The 13,666-nt window shown below is 39.8% G+C and overlaps 1 protein-coding gene across 1 annotated transcript; it reads left to right on the top strand.

The window, feature by feature from the left end:
- Positions 1 to 461: 461 nt before the first annotated feature.
- Abracl (ABRA C-terminal like) lies at positions 462 to 12,172 on the top strand. Its single transcript, XM_027938539.3, has 3 exons — positions 462 to 632; positions 5,507 to 5,573; positions 11,577 to 12,172. The coding sequence occupies exons 2-3, from the start codon at positions 5,513 to 5,515 to the stop codon at positions 11,759 to 11,761; spliced, it is 246 nt and encodes an 81-aa protein (XP_027794340.1). The 5' UTR covers positions 462 to 632; positions 5,507 to 5,512; the 3' UTR covers positions 11,762 to 12,172.
- The last annotated feature ends 1,494 nt before the right edge of the window (positions 12,173 to 13,666 follow it).

The following is a 13,666-nucleotide window of genomic DNA, read 5'->3' as shown; positions in this document are numbered from 1 at the left end:
TAATGAAGCTTAAGAGCTTGCTTTGTCCAAGAAACATTACTTTGCAGTAAAACAAACTGGCTTTCAAGAATGCACTTGGCTTTGCAATTCAGACCACTCTTGAGTCATTACACTCAGTGTTCTGGAGGCTCCTGCTCCTGGCAAATAGAACCCAAGTGAGTCACGGTCTTCCTAAGAGCCCTCACTGTTGAGCACGTTGGGGGCGCTTTGTTCCTTTTGTTGGGAGAGAGACTCCGGTAGGATCAGATGCAGTGTGATGCGGTTCAGGACTCTGGGCTGCACGAAGGAAAGGTGGAGGTAATCCAAGCTGTGGTTGGTACTCCTAGGAGCCCCGCGTGCCCAGCCACCTGTCCAGAGACTGCCCCCTTCTCTGGCGTCTCCTCCCCCAAGTTTCCTCCTCATAGGCTTGTCCCTGGGTGAATGGGCGGCCCCTTTCCTGAGCGCAGAAACTCTTTTACTTTTTCCCCACCCGGCTCCTCCTCCCCTTCCTCCTCCTCCTCCCCAGGAACCTTTCTATTGCCTAGCGGCCACTTCCTTCTTCAGACTCTTCCTCCCCAACACACTGAAGAAGATAACCGGGTCTAGACCGACTCGACACCAATTCTTCATTGATAAAGAAAACGAAGCTATAGGTGAGTCCCCCGGGAAGATGTGGCAAGGTAGCGAAGATGGACTGGAGTGTCCGGCAGGGGTCAATCTGCTGGCGGCATCGCGGGCTGCGGGTGGACAGCCGGGACCGCGAGGCGGCTCAGGGGTGCGCGGAGGCGATGAGCGGCGGGGGCTGAAACCGTGAAGGAGTGGACTGGGTGGGCGCGCGCCTCCCACGCCCCGCTTCTCCCGCAGACTTCCGCACTCCGCTCACGTGACGTTTTGCCGGCTAGGGGCTGACGGTGAAGCGAGAAACGAGGAAACGATTTTTTTTTTTTTTTTTTTTACCGCGGTGTAACGCTTGGGTTTTGCACTTAACGGTGGGTCGGGTGCCAATTCTGCAGAACTGGGTGGAGAAGGATTGGAGGGCTGGGAGACACTGTTCCTAGAAATTTGGTGACCTCGGGGCAATGTCCTCTGCAGTAGGGGGAGGTGGCTGAGGCCCTGCCCTTAGGTCGGGGGTAGGGAAGAGGTTAGTGAGGGGACTGGTGGAACCCTGGGCCGTGTCCCTTTTCGGCAGACCCGGCCCTGGGGGAAACGTGGGCAGGCAGCGCTGGCCGGTGAGTTGCCGGGACAAAGGCTTCCGGGACGCAGCTCTTCCTGGGACGCGTAGGGCTGCTCGGAGATGGAGGGCAGAAGCTCAGCACTCCCCAGTCCTGCACCGGTGCCAGTGGTGACCGTGTGATGGCCTGCAGGGCATAGGGCTTGGGACCCTTACTTGGCAGGATCCCAAACTTAGAGAAGCGATGACCAAATATGGAGCGTGCGCGCGCCAGCGAGAGGAAGGAACCCAGTCATCCTTTGACCCTCACCAGCTGTTAAGTGATTGCAAGGGAGGGCTGGGAAAGCGCCCGGCGTGTGTGTGTGTGTGTGTGTGTGTGTGTGTGTGTGTGTGTTGTGTGAAGTTCGCTCCTGATTTCCTGGAGTCCCCACTCCAGTAGGTTTTATTTCCGTAGTTATTAGAAAATCTTCACGCATTGCCTCCAAACTTTAACACACACAAATATTAGAGGGACCTTAAATACATTCTTCAGCGTGTATTGATGGGGCGTCCCAGCATATGCCTCATTCCGTTTTCTTTGTGATTCCCACGCACAAAGCCTAATTAGATTCTCTGACAGAAGGCGCGACTAGCATCTGCCTTCGCCTTCCCTTGAGCTGCTTTCTTTCTTCTGGTTCAGCCTCATTGACAACCTCTTTCTTCCCCCTAGGCTTGTTCTGCTTATGGCCTCTCATTGTTCTTGATCTTCTTGCTCACTTCAGTCTCAGGCTTCTGTCCTGCTAATAAAATGTCATGGGCCATCCAAGGATTGTGTCACAATGAGCAGTTTTCTTCTTTATGCCTACCCTCCCCTCCCCAATAATAAAAGAAATGAATAAAACATGCCAAATTATGTATGCTAGCAGTTAATTTCAAAACCTATTATTTTCCTATTTATAGGGGTCTGGGCAGGAAGCCTTTTTGCTTTGTAAGTTGATCTGCCTTAGCAAGTACTCAGCATGAAATATTTCATACAAATACGCTATTATATTTAGTGCATTTGTACAATAGAAAAGAAAAAGAAGAGGAGGAGGAGGAGGAGGAAGAACCAGAATGATATGTTGGAAACAGTATTTAATTGTGGGGCGTTAATCCCTCGGAGCCTGTTTCAATATCCATAAAAATCGAATGAATAATAAGTACTTTGCAAGGTTCTTAGAACTGTGTGAATTAAAATAGGTAAAGACCTGAATGTGTAAATGATTATAAAGAAATGCTGGTTGCTTTCTCAGAATTGGATGGACATACATCTGCTTAATATAATGCAGGTATGCATGTTGAACATAATAGAGGGATTTTCTCGTTGATTCTCATTATTAATTGAGATCTAAATCTGAAATGTGTTGCTGATGATGGGTGGAAGGAATGGGGGAGTGGTGTTGAAGAGATAAATTTCCAGGGCCTGGGAATCTGATAATAGGAGAATTGAAGAAATTCTTAATCTTGAACATTTCATTATTTTTCTGTCCAGTGCAGGCTAATTTTTTCATCATTCCTCATAGAGCCTTGCTACTTCTTCATTAATACCTCCAGGAACAGAATACAAACTGTATTATTGGGCAGTTTGGTTGTTAGAGAGTTTTTGTTCTTTGATGGTGCTGGGGATTGAACCCAGAGCCTAGCATATGCTAGGCAAGCATGCTACTACTGAGCTATCCCCAGCCTTAGAATTTTTTAAAAAATATGGCCCCCGAATCTGCTTTTCTAATACATTTATCCATCCTATCTATCCAATAGCGAAATATGAAACAAGACTAATCATATAAGAGTATAAAATGAGCTTTAGCTGGGCGAGGTGACACATGCCTGTAATCCCAACAAATCAGGAGACTGAGGTAGGAAGATTGTAAGTTGGAGGTCAGTCTGGGCAACCTTGTGAAACCCTGTCTCAAAATAAAAAATAAAAGAGGCTGGGGATTTAACTCCATGGTAAAGCACCCCTGGGTTCAATTCCCAGTATCACAAAGAAAAAAATAAAAAGAACTTTAGTTAAAAAAAAAAAAAAGTAGATCTCTAACTAATTTTATGGGTCAAGACTATTTAAAGTGTAAGTGATAGAAACTCAGTCAAACCAGCACAAGAAAAAGTAGGAAAGACAGCATTGGTTCATGTAACTGGAGAGTCCAGAGTTACATAAGGGCTTAGTCATTGTAACATGTCTGGATTTTCTTTGTGTCAGCTCTGTCCTTGTTAGGTACTTTCAACATGGGATCTTCCAACATCAGGGCTATAAACTAACATCTTAGAATCCAGTGGGAAGAGAGTGGTGTTTTGCTAGTTCTAGCAAAATGTTAGGGTTTAACTTCATTGATGTGGATGGCAACACCAACCTAATGCCTCAAACCAACCTTTTTGGTCTTGAACCACTCTTGGAGACTCAGGTGAGGCTCTGTCCAAGATCCATGGGTTTGGAATAAGGAAGGAAGTGCTCCAAGCAGACAAAAATGAGATTGTTCACTGTGAGAATGGGGAATGGGTACTGGCAGGCAAAAACAAAAGCTTCCCACCACTCTGTCGTTAATAGGTTTTTTCCCTGCTGTTTTTCTCATGGCATCCTGTTCAAGCCTTCAGCATTCTGGCCATAATCTCTGGATACATTTCATGTTTTTAGTATCTCTTTTAAACTATGTCTTGAGTTACATACAATGTTAAAGATATGATTTCCCCCAAATGCAAAGTCCCAGTATTTGGATAATTTTTGATAATAAGTTTTATATAGATGCATTTAATTGAAGATTTTGCATTTTATTGCAATACAAGGTCCTTAAATTATAATATTCAGATAAATAACATAGCAGATGGTAGTGGTGCTTTTAATTATTAGCTGATAGAAAATCTGGTGTTCCAATCAATATCATTTAAACAGGTGGTCTATAGACATAGATGTCACTCTTGTCTCTAAAAGCTACCAGGAATTAGTTATTTTCCATCTGGATAAAGTTGTTTCTTCCAAATTATTGTCACCTTAAAGGAAACCATATACACAGTCCCCCCCCCTTTTTTGTCCCTTATTCGGTTTGAAAAAAGTATGATTCAAAAAGACTGAATTGATGCTTGTTCCACCCAGTTGCTTGAACTTTCTGATGTGCTTACAGATATAGTTCCATCCCCTCTTGTCTCTTTGCTTGTTTTTTTCAGTCCATGAAACCAATATTTATGGAACCTTGACTCTCAGTGTCAGAAGTGATAAACAGGGAGCTTTTCAGTCAAATTCCTGAAGACAGGAGCTTATCATTTAGTGGAGAAAATGGAGAAACCAGTAATTCCAATGGAGTAAAATATAAAAGAGCACAGGGCCCTGTGGGAACACAGAGTTGGAGAGCTCTCTACCTCCAGAGCTTCGGGGAAGGCTTTCTGGAGGAAGTTTCCTCTAAGCAGGAAGTGAACACATGAGAGTTAGCCTTGAGAAAGAAATAATGAGTCTAGGCTGAAGAAACAGTATGTGGGAAGGCTGGAGATGAGAATAAGGAACGTTTGAGGAATGGAAAGAAACCCAGTGTGGTTGCAGCCTGGAGTTCAAGTGGGGAAGAATGAAAGAGGCTGAAAGTGTGCGGAAGCAGCCTATAGAGGACCTAGCAATCCAAGATAAATCTCCACTCCCATTAGGTCCTGAACACCTCCTTATCTGAAGGTGAATAGTCTTCACCACAAGCTCTTCACTGCTGTCAGATGTACTGTGACCCATAAATTATCACTGCACTGACCTGAGGGTACTAAAATTGCCACTTTTATCAATCTGCCTTCCCCTCTAGACTGCAGGCTCTTGAAAGGCAGGAAGTATATCAGTTTCTCCATGATTTTGCACATGCTCTTCCCCATTCATAAAACACTCTTTCCCGTTTGTCTGCTTGCTCCACTCCTTCCCCGTGACCTCCTGGAAGCCTTTTCCAGCTTTCCTTAATGCCTTGGACTCACCTCTTAGAGTGCTTGTCACCCTGCTTTTGGTTCCAGAACCCTCTGCCCTGAGCAAGGATCCTATGTTACTCACTTTTTGTAGTATTTGGGTCTCCCAGGGCACTGTGAAGGACACCTGCTTAGAGTAATAGCAGGAGAAGAAGGGCTGCCTTTCCCCCAATAGACTGTGGACAACAGGATTTGGGGTGGACAACAGGATTTGGGGTAGCCAAGAGGGAAAGCTGTACACAGATAGTGAAGGTGGGCATACTTTAATGCCCTTACATCACACAGTCTTTTTAGGGAGAGGGACATGGAAAATAATAGTGACAAATGTCACATCAAAAAAGATAGAGCCATTGGATTATAGGTGCTTGATGGAACATAGAAACGGTCATAAGGTAGTCTTATTTTTTCTTGCAGGTTGCAATGAATGTGGATCATGAAGTTAACCTCTTAGTGGAGGAAATTCATCGTTTGGGTTCAAAAAGTAAGTAACACGGGTATTTCTTCTAGTTTACTTCACAGCAGGCTGCACTGGCATTCTGACCTAGAAAGGGGCCACCCCAGGGCTTTAGGACAGTGACTGGCAATTCTGTCCACAGTCTCAAGTAGTAACTACCCTTGGCCATGAAGGCACACCTTGAGACACAGGGCTACTGGGGTATCCAGTTTCTGAGGTAGAATAGTTGAGATGTTTCCTTACCCTTTGAATGGAAAGAAAATCACTGAACATCTTGTATCTGGTTGCATTAAAATCTGGTAATTGAGTTCAAATTTTTATTTGCCACACTATTAAAATCCATGTTTTCTGCTTTATTCTGCCACCATTTTATGAACTTCCAAAGTAACTCAGGACTTCAATCGCAACTATACAAAATCGTCTTTATTTTCTCTAAATTCTTGAGTTTTATACAAATGTGAGCATATAACTAGAATTTAAAACAAAATCTTTTAGGATATTCTCTTTTAAATTGTCCTTTTCTTCAACAACTAGGCAGGCAGCTACTATAAAGATAGTGACATGTAAAATTGGTAGTATTAGTGTCTTTTTCCTAAGTTGTAATCAGAGTTACTATTATACTTGTAGCTTTAGGTATTTGTTACATCTCAGAGAAAAGACATAAGAATTTGGGGAGCATTTTAAAAATAATAAGAACAATAGACATAGTCAGTAATGACTCGGATAATGGAACTCAAAGTTTTAAAATTACATCAAATAAATGAAAAACATACTTACGAAGTATCTTACAAGAGTTATTTTATCATTATAGCTTGATTTTTTTAAATCTATAACATTTCTTTTTACTTAAAAAATGGTTTTGTAAAAAACAAAGTTAAACATGCACATTGTTTAAGGAGTCAAATAATAAAGATGAAAAGCTTGATAGGAGTCTTCCTTCTACTCCCAGTTTCTCCACATTTCCTGCCCTTCACAAGTAAAAACTTACATCCTTTGTTAGTTACCTCCATGTCTCTAAACAGCATACTTATCTTTCGTGATGTTTTGGTGTTAAGAATAATCTGCTTACTTCCTACTAAGGAAGAGAGGAATTTAATTTTCTTTATACATTACCCCTAACACTTGATTAGATCAACGTTCAGGTTTGTTTTTGCTTTTTTTTTTTTTTTTTGCATTCTTAATCCCCTTTACATACATGACTTTTTTTTTTTTAATTCTAAATTAGTTATACATGACAGTATAATGCATTTTGACACATCATACATAAATGGCGTATAACTTCTCATTCTTCTAGTTGTACATGATGCAGAGTTATATGGGTTCTATAACCACATGCACATAGGGTGATAAATGTCCAAATCATTCTACTATCATTTCGACCCTCATACTCCCTCTCCTCCCTTCACTCCTCTCTCTCTTCCCAAGTACCTCCCTCTTTCCTAGCCCCCTCCCACATTGTGAATTAACATCCACATATCAGAGAAAACATTCAGCCTTGGGACTGGCCTATTTCACTTACTATGATATTCTCCAGTTCCTTTCATTTACCAGCAAATGCCATAATTCCTTTTTTCTTTATGGCTGAGTAATATTCCGATATGTGTATACCACAATTTTTTTAATCCATTCATCTGTTGAAGGACACTGAGGTTGGCTCCGTAGGTTTGCTATTGTGAATTGTGTTGCTATAAATATTGATGTGGCTGCATCACTGTAGTATGCTGATTTTAAATACTTTGGGTATAAACCTAGGAGTGGGATAACCATGTCAAATGGTGGTTCAATTCCAAGTTTTCTGAAGAATCTTCATACTGCTTTCCAGAGTGGTCATACCAATTTGCAGTCCCACCAGTAATGTATGAGTGTACCTTTTTCCTCACATCCTTGCCAACATTTTTTGTTGATTATATTCTTGATAATTGCCATTCTGACTGAAGTGAGATGGAATTTCATTGTAGTTTTGATTTGTATTTCTTTAATTGCTAGTGATGTTAAACATTTTTTCATATTATTTGCTGATTGTATTTCTTCTTCTGTGAAGTATCTGTTCAGTTCCTTTACCCATTTATTGATTGGGTTATTTATTTTTTTGGTGTTAGGTTTTTTGAGTTCTTTGTGTATCCTGGAAATTAATGCTCTATCTGAGGTGCATATGGTAAATATTTTCTCCCATTCTGTAGGTTCTCTCTTCATGTTATTGTTTCCTTTGCTGTGAATAAACTTTTTAGTTTGATTCCATCCCATTTATTGATTCTTGATTTTACTTCTTATCTTTCTTTAGGAGTCTTATCAAAGAAGTCATTTCCTAAGCTGACATGGTAGAGATTTGCGCCTACTTTTTCTTCTGTAGGTACAGGGTCTCTGTTCTAGAGTCTAAGTCCTTGATCCACTTTGAGTTGATTTTTTGTGTAGGGTGAGAGATAGGGGTTTAATTTCATTTTTTTACATATGGATTTCCAGTTTTCTCAGCCCCATTTGTTAAAGAGGCTATCTTTTCTCCAGTGCATGTTTTTGTCACCTTTGTCTAGTATGAGATAACTATATTTATGTGGGTTTGTCTCTGTGTCTTCAATTCTGTACCATTAGTCTATGTATCTGTTTTGGTCCCAGTACCATTCTGTTTTTGTTACTATAGCTCTGTAGTATAATTTAAGGTCTGGTATAGTGTTGCCTCCTGCTTCACTTTTCTTGCTAAGGATTGCTTTGGCTATTCTGGGTCTCTTATTTTTCCAAATGAATTTCATCATTTATAGCTTGATTTTCAAAGCTGTATTTGCTTATGAATCCCAATCCTTTGAAATAATAGGACACACTTTGAAAATTCCATTGAACCATTTATCTCCACTGTCTCCTGTATTAGTTTTCTATTCTTGTGTAACAGATGACCACAAACTTAGTGATATGAAATAATACATTTAACATATTAACATATTTCATATCTTCTGTAGATCAGGAGTCTGATGAGGGTCTTACTGGGCTTAAGATCTAGAGGTTGGCAGGCTATCTTCCTTTTTGGAGGTTCTAGGGGAAAAATCTAAGTCCTTACCTTTTCCCACCCCATATTACTTGGTTCATGGCCTCTTTCTCTATCTTCAAAGCCAGTATTATCTTGTGAAGTCCTTATGTTGTATCACACTGACCTCCTCTCCTGCCTCTGTCTTCCATTTTTAAGGACCTGTAGTTACTTGGGCTGATCTAGATAATACAATATAATTGTCCCAATTCAGGGTCCTCCATTGTCACATCTGAAAAGCCCCTTTTGCCATGTAGGGTAACACAGGTCCTAGAGGTTAGAGGTTAGGACATGGGTATCTTTGAGTTTCTCCCTTTCTTTCTTTTTCTTTTTCTTTAGGGGATCAGACCTGGGGCCTTATACATGCTAAGCAAGTTCTCTACCACTGAGGTGTACCCCTAGCACCCATTTCTCTTTTTGGTCTTCTCTAGTCACTTGGTTACTACATTAAATCTGAGTCATCATGTACTAAGAAAAGATGAAGGAGGCATATAAAAGTGGTGTGGATTTAACAAGCAAGCAAGTTTAATCTTATGGTCAGTTAATAGTTATTGAGCATCTGCATATGTCGCAGGGACAAGTGACATAGGTGCACCCTTCCTCTAGAATCTTACTACTTAGTTGATGAAACTAAAGGAGCACTTATGGAGCAATTATCAGGAAAAAAAAACATGGTATGCTAAACTATGAAGTGCTGACAGTTCAGCATGGGACTGTAGAAATTGATTCTTGATATAATAGTTGGGGGCACTTACTTAAACCTAGGATCTCAGATAGGATTTTGAAGTATGGGGCAGGTCAGTATAGGAGGAGAAGCATGAGTTCACTTTGGAATGGGAATGAATCTGATGTTTGAGGAGAACACCAAACAGACATTGGAGAATGTCATTTATTTACTTCCCTGGTCAGGCAAATGAACAATCTTTCTAATTCCACTTTCCTCCAACCCCTTCACCATTACCACTTGATGGAAATTTATTAAGTCTTGTTTTCACCAGTGCTACCCCTGCTTTTATTCCTCCCCAGTTCCTAGTTTCTTCTAGCCCAAGGATGTCATGTCTCTCGGGGGTAGCAGTATTGTATGGATTGACTTTCTTGTTTTGGTAAAAAAAATGACTTGCTGAGTTGCAAAGCATATATGGAGATATGTCAACTTCTGACATCTTATGGTTAATTATTTAAGTTGTGTCTGGAGTAATTTTGACTAATAAACATATGATGTTTTAACTCTAGCTGGAAATGGATGAACAAAGTTCTGTTTCTTTTAAAGTCAAATTCTGTTTTTTTTTTTTTAGTTGTAGATGGACATAATACCTTTATTTTATTTATTTGTTTTTATGTGGTGCTGAGGATTGAACCAGTGCCTCCAATGTGCTAGGCAAGTACTCTACCACTGAGCCACAACCCCAGCCCCTAAAGTCAAATTCTTGAAAGTCTCATTTTTCAGCTAGAAAAGACTAAGTGGAGACTGACTATTTGGAGTTTTAAATGCTTTCATCCAACAGCTATTTCTTGAATGCTTCCTTTGTGCTCAAGTGCAGGAAATGTAGAAATAAACAAAATTCAGTCTTAGTCCTTGAAGACTTCTTTGGGTAGTTGGAGGACAGACTGGGAGCATGTTTTGGGAAGTGGTTAAGAACATGGACACTGGAGTGGGAATGAATCCCAACACTCTCTGGGAATGAATCCCAACTTCCTTACATACTTACTTGTGATCTTAGGTACACGACTAAACTTTTCTGTTTCTTGGTTGCCTTATGTGTATACTAATACTGTATCTCAGCGATTCAAGTACACATTTTTACATTTAAAAATTTTTGAAATGAGGATTTATCTAATCATGGTGTGCTGGAGTTAAGTGGGCAGTTTAATTGGAACATAAAATAATGGTGCTTCTTGCAATCAATTGTGTCTTCTCTTCTATGAAATAAGGATTATGTGAATTTTAATGACTAAAATGCATTGAATAGTTGTAGGACTATAGCAAGTATTTAGTAAGTGTTACTTATTTTTACTATAGTTGATGGTGGTGCTTTGATAGACATATAGTCAGTTTTATAAGAAGAGATATCAACTCTCTGAGAGAATCATGGAGGACCTTCTTGGAGAAAGTGACATTTGAATCCATTCTTGAAGAAAAGAATTTATTAGGGAAAGGGTCTGTGATGCTGGGCAGATGCCTCAACATGGGCACAATTACAAAATCAGTTTCTTTAATGTCACTGTGGACAATGACAAGCGTTCATCATGATTGGATCAAAAGGTATATCTTGTGATGAGGCAGAAGATCAGGCAAGAAATGGATGTGTAGTTGGAGGATGAAGGTTCTTATTATGAGGGCATGGGCTTCACTTTATTTGGAAGGTGATAGGGAGCCATTGAGCAATTAAAGTGGAAGAGTATCAAGCAGATTTGCTTCTGATAAACTTTCTTTTACTCTGGGCTGGGATTGTAGCTCAGTGGTAGAGCGCTTACCTAGCATGTGTGAGGCACTGGGTTCAATCCTCAGCACCGCATAAAAATACATAAATAAAATAAAGGTATTGTGCCCATCTACAACTAAAAATACATGAAAAAATCTTTTACTTTTTTTTTTTTTTAATTCTGCACCAATGTGGATGGTGTATTTGTTGGTGGACAAAAATGGGGAAAGGATTATCATTTACCAACTTGCAATTACAGTCTGAACTCAGGAATTGTCATTGGAGAGGAAAAGTTAGAACTGCAAAAGGAATTCATCTACAGTATTTGTACCATAGCACATTCACTTTTTATAAATATTTCTTGGTTCTCTTTCGGTCTTTGAGTAGATAATGTTAAAGCTGGGAGAGTCATAACACATTGTATTTATTCTATCATTCGGCTCTAGGAAGAGGCTGCTTGAATTATGGCTAAGCTTTACATTGTAATCTTGGTTAGTCCAGTGTTAGATGTTTATTAAAGGTTTTGAAAGTTCACTAAGCATGGAGGCAAGAAACAAATTTTGCATTTACTAACTTTGTATTTTCTCAAATTAGATGCTGATGGAAAGTTAAGTGTGAAATTTGGGGTCCTCTTCCAAGATGACAAATGTGCCAATCTCTTTGAAGCATTGGTAGGAACTCTCAAAGCTGCAAAACGAAGGAAGATTGTCACATATCCAGGAGAGCTACTCTTGCAAGGTGTTCATGATGATGTTGACATTATATTACTGCAAGATTAATGTAGTTTGCATATCTTTGTGTAATTGAATTTTTTTTCGTTTCTGGTAAATTGGAATATTAAATCAAAGGACCAACACATGCTTACTTAATGTATTTTTATAGAACTTTGTAAACAAATGGGGCTCATATTTTACAAGTCTGTCCTTTTTTATATCTTTAAAGAAATTGTTTGTACCACACTGTAAAAATAAAGAAAACCTATTATTTTTCTCAGAAATCTGACTGGGAAATATAGGCAATGAGACTTTTTTTTTTTTTCCTTGAAGGGGGTAGCGGAATGTTTGTTTCATAAATCACTCTTAGACAGTTTCTACAGATATTTAACATTCTGTCAAAGCAGGAAGCAAACTGAAGATCCACTCCCACAAGAAATGTTATGTTTGTGTAATAAAAACATGTAACTCTTAAAATTGCCTTGTTGCTTTATCTTGTCATTTAAAGTAATTATGTGCTCTCAAAATTGAGTGTTTGCATGAAGATTAGGTAATTGCAGTAAAAATCATCTTAATTTAAAAAAAATTCTCTAAAGACAACAGGATCGAAAAATAGAAATGGTTAGTGTTATCAGTGAAGCCTATAAAAATATTTGTTTTGATGCCAGTATGTACTTGCCCCTGAGTTGAGGGACATGCCAGGAAACATAACTTACGAACTTCACTTTCTAGTTGGATTAATTAGGTCCACCTGAAGTGAGGCGGAGCTGTTTATGATTGCAGGTTGTAGCCTATTAGTCCAGAATTGAAAGTGAGGTGCAATATCAGAGAGTAACTCAGTGAAAGCCATGAGGTCCAGAGAAGGCATCCTAGAAGAGGCAGAACTTGCATCAGGGGATGGTTGACATTGATTATTGAGAGGGAAAAAAAGGTAGAACGAATGAGGGTGATGGCAGAAGGCAGAGGGACCAGTATTAGCAAGGTGGATCTTGTGGAAGGTAGGATATGAGGCTGACCAGAATGTTAGAGGCAATTCAGATTGAATGGAAAAGGTGGAGCCTCAGCAGTCAGGGGGAGTTGGAGCAAAGAAGAAAGTGATGCTAACTGCAGCCGCTCTGGCACGGGTGGACTGTAGGGATTAAAGGGCAGTCAGGTAAAACATTGCTAAGACTCCTGTGGATGTGGTAAAAATGGAAAGGTAAAGGATAGATGAACTCCAAGCATTTTTTTAAGGAAATTGAAATCCTATCATCATCACTCTTTCTGTTGTGACAGGACCCCAATTCAAATTAGATCAGGAATTCACTGGCACTCAATGATTATTGCTGACATTTATTGAGACTTTACAGTGCTAATCCTCATATTGTCCTGTGAGATAGGTAATAATATTATTTTCCATTCTGCAGATGAGATAAGTGAGGCTCAGAAAAGTTGAATAGTTTATCCAAGATTATCTAGGTAAAAGGTGATAGAATCAGGATTTTGAAATTCACCTAATTGGAAGTTCAGGGATGGGACAGACTTCAAGCATGGATGTGTCAGGGATGCAAGCAATGTCATTAAAACTGGCTTTTTTCTTGGTTTAATGTCATTCTTGGGTTTAATGTCATTCTCTTTCTATTCTGGATCCACTTATTCCTATATTAGCAATGCTAGTAGAGAGAGAATTTATTACAATATTTAATTATGAATTCCAAGATAGGGATTCTGATTGCCCCACTTGCTGCATAAACCTATCTCTTTGACCAATACTATTTGCTTGGGGAATGAGATACCTCGAATGATCCGCCCCGGTCACATGCATCTTGATGCAGGTGGAAGGAATGATTAACAGTATTACTTCAAATGCAAGAGAGCTAGTTCTGCAAGGAAGGGATGCTGGATATTGGGAACAACATAGGTTCACTTTGCAGATCCATAGAATTAAAGGGCAAAAAATAAAAGAAAAATGCAAATGAATGGTCAAAAGTC

Source organism: Marmota flaviventris, chromosome 6, assembly GCF_047511675.1.
Source record: "Marmota flaviventris isolate mMarFla1 chromosome 6, mMarFla1.hap1, whole genome shotgun sequence".
Lineage (NCBI taxonomy): Eukaryota > Metazoa > Chordata > Mammalia > Rodentia > Sciuridae > Marmota > Marmota flaviventris.
The sequence above is the reverse complement of the archived record's forward strand: the minus strand, read 5'-3'. Positions and strand labels throughout refer to the sequence as shown.

Bases quoted from the DNA above. Each gene is read 5' to 3' on its own strand.
- Abracl (XM_027938539.3), top strand. From the start codon at position 5,513: ATGAATGTGGATCATGAAGTTAACCTCTTAGTGGAGGAAATTCATCGT. The intron at 5,574-11,576 runs GTAAGTAACACG...TTCTCAAATTAG, and splicing joins TCATCGTTTGGGTTCAAAAA to ATGCTGATGGAAAGTTAAGT.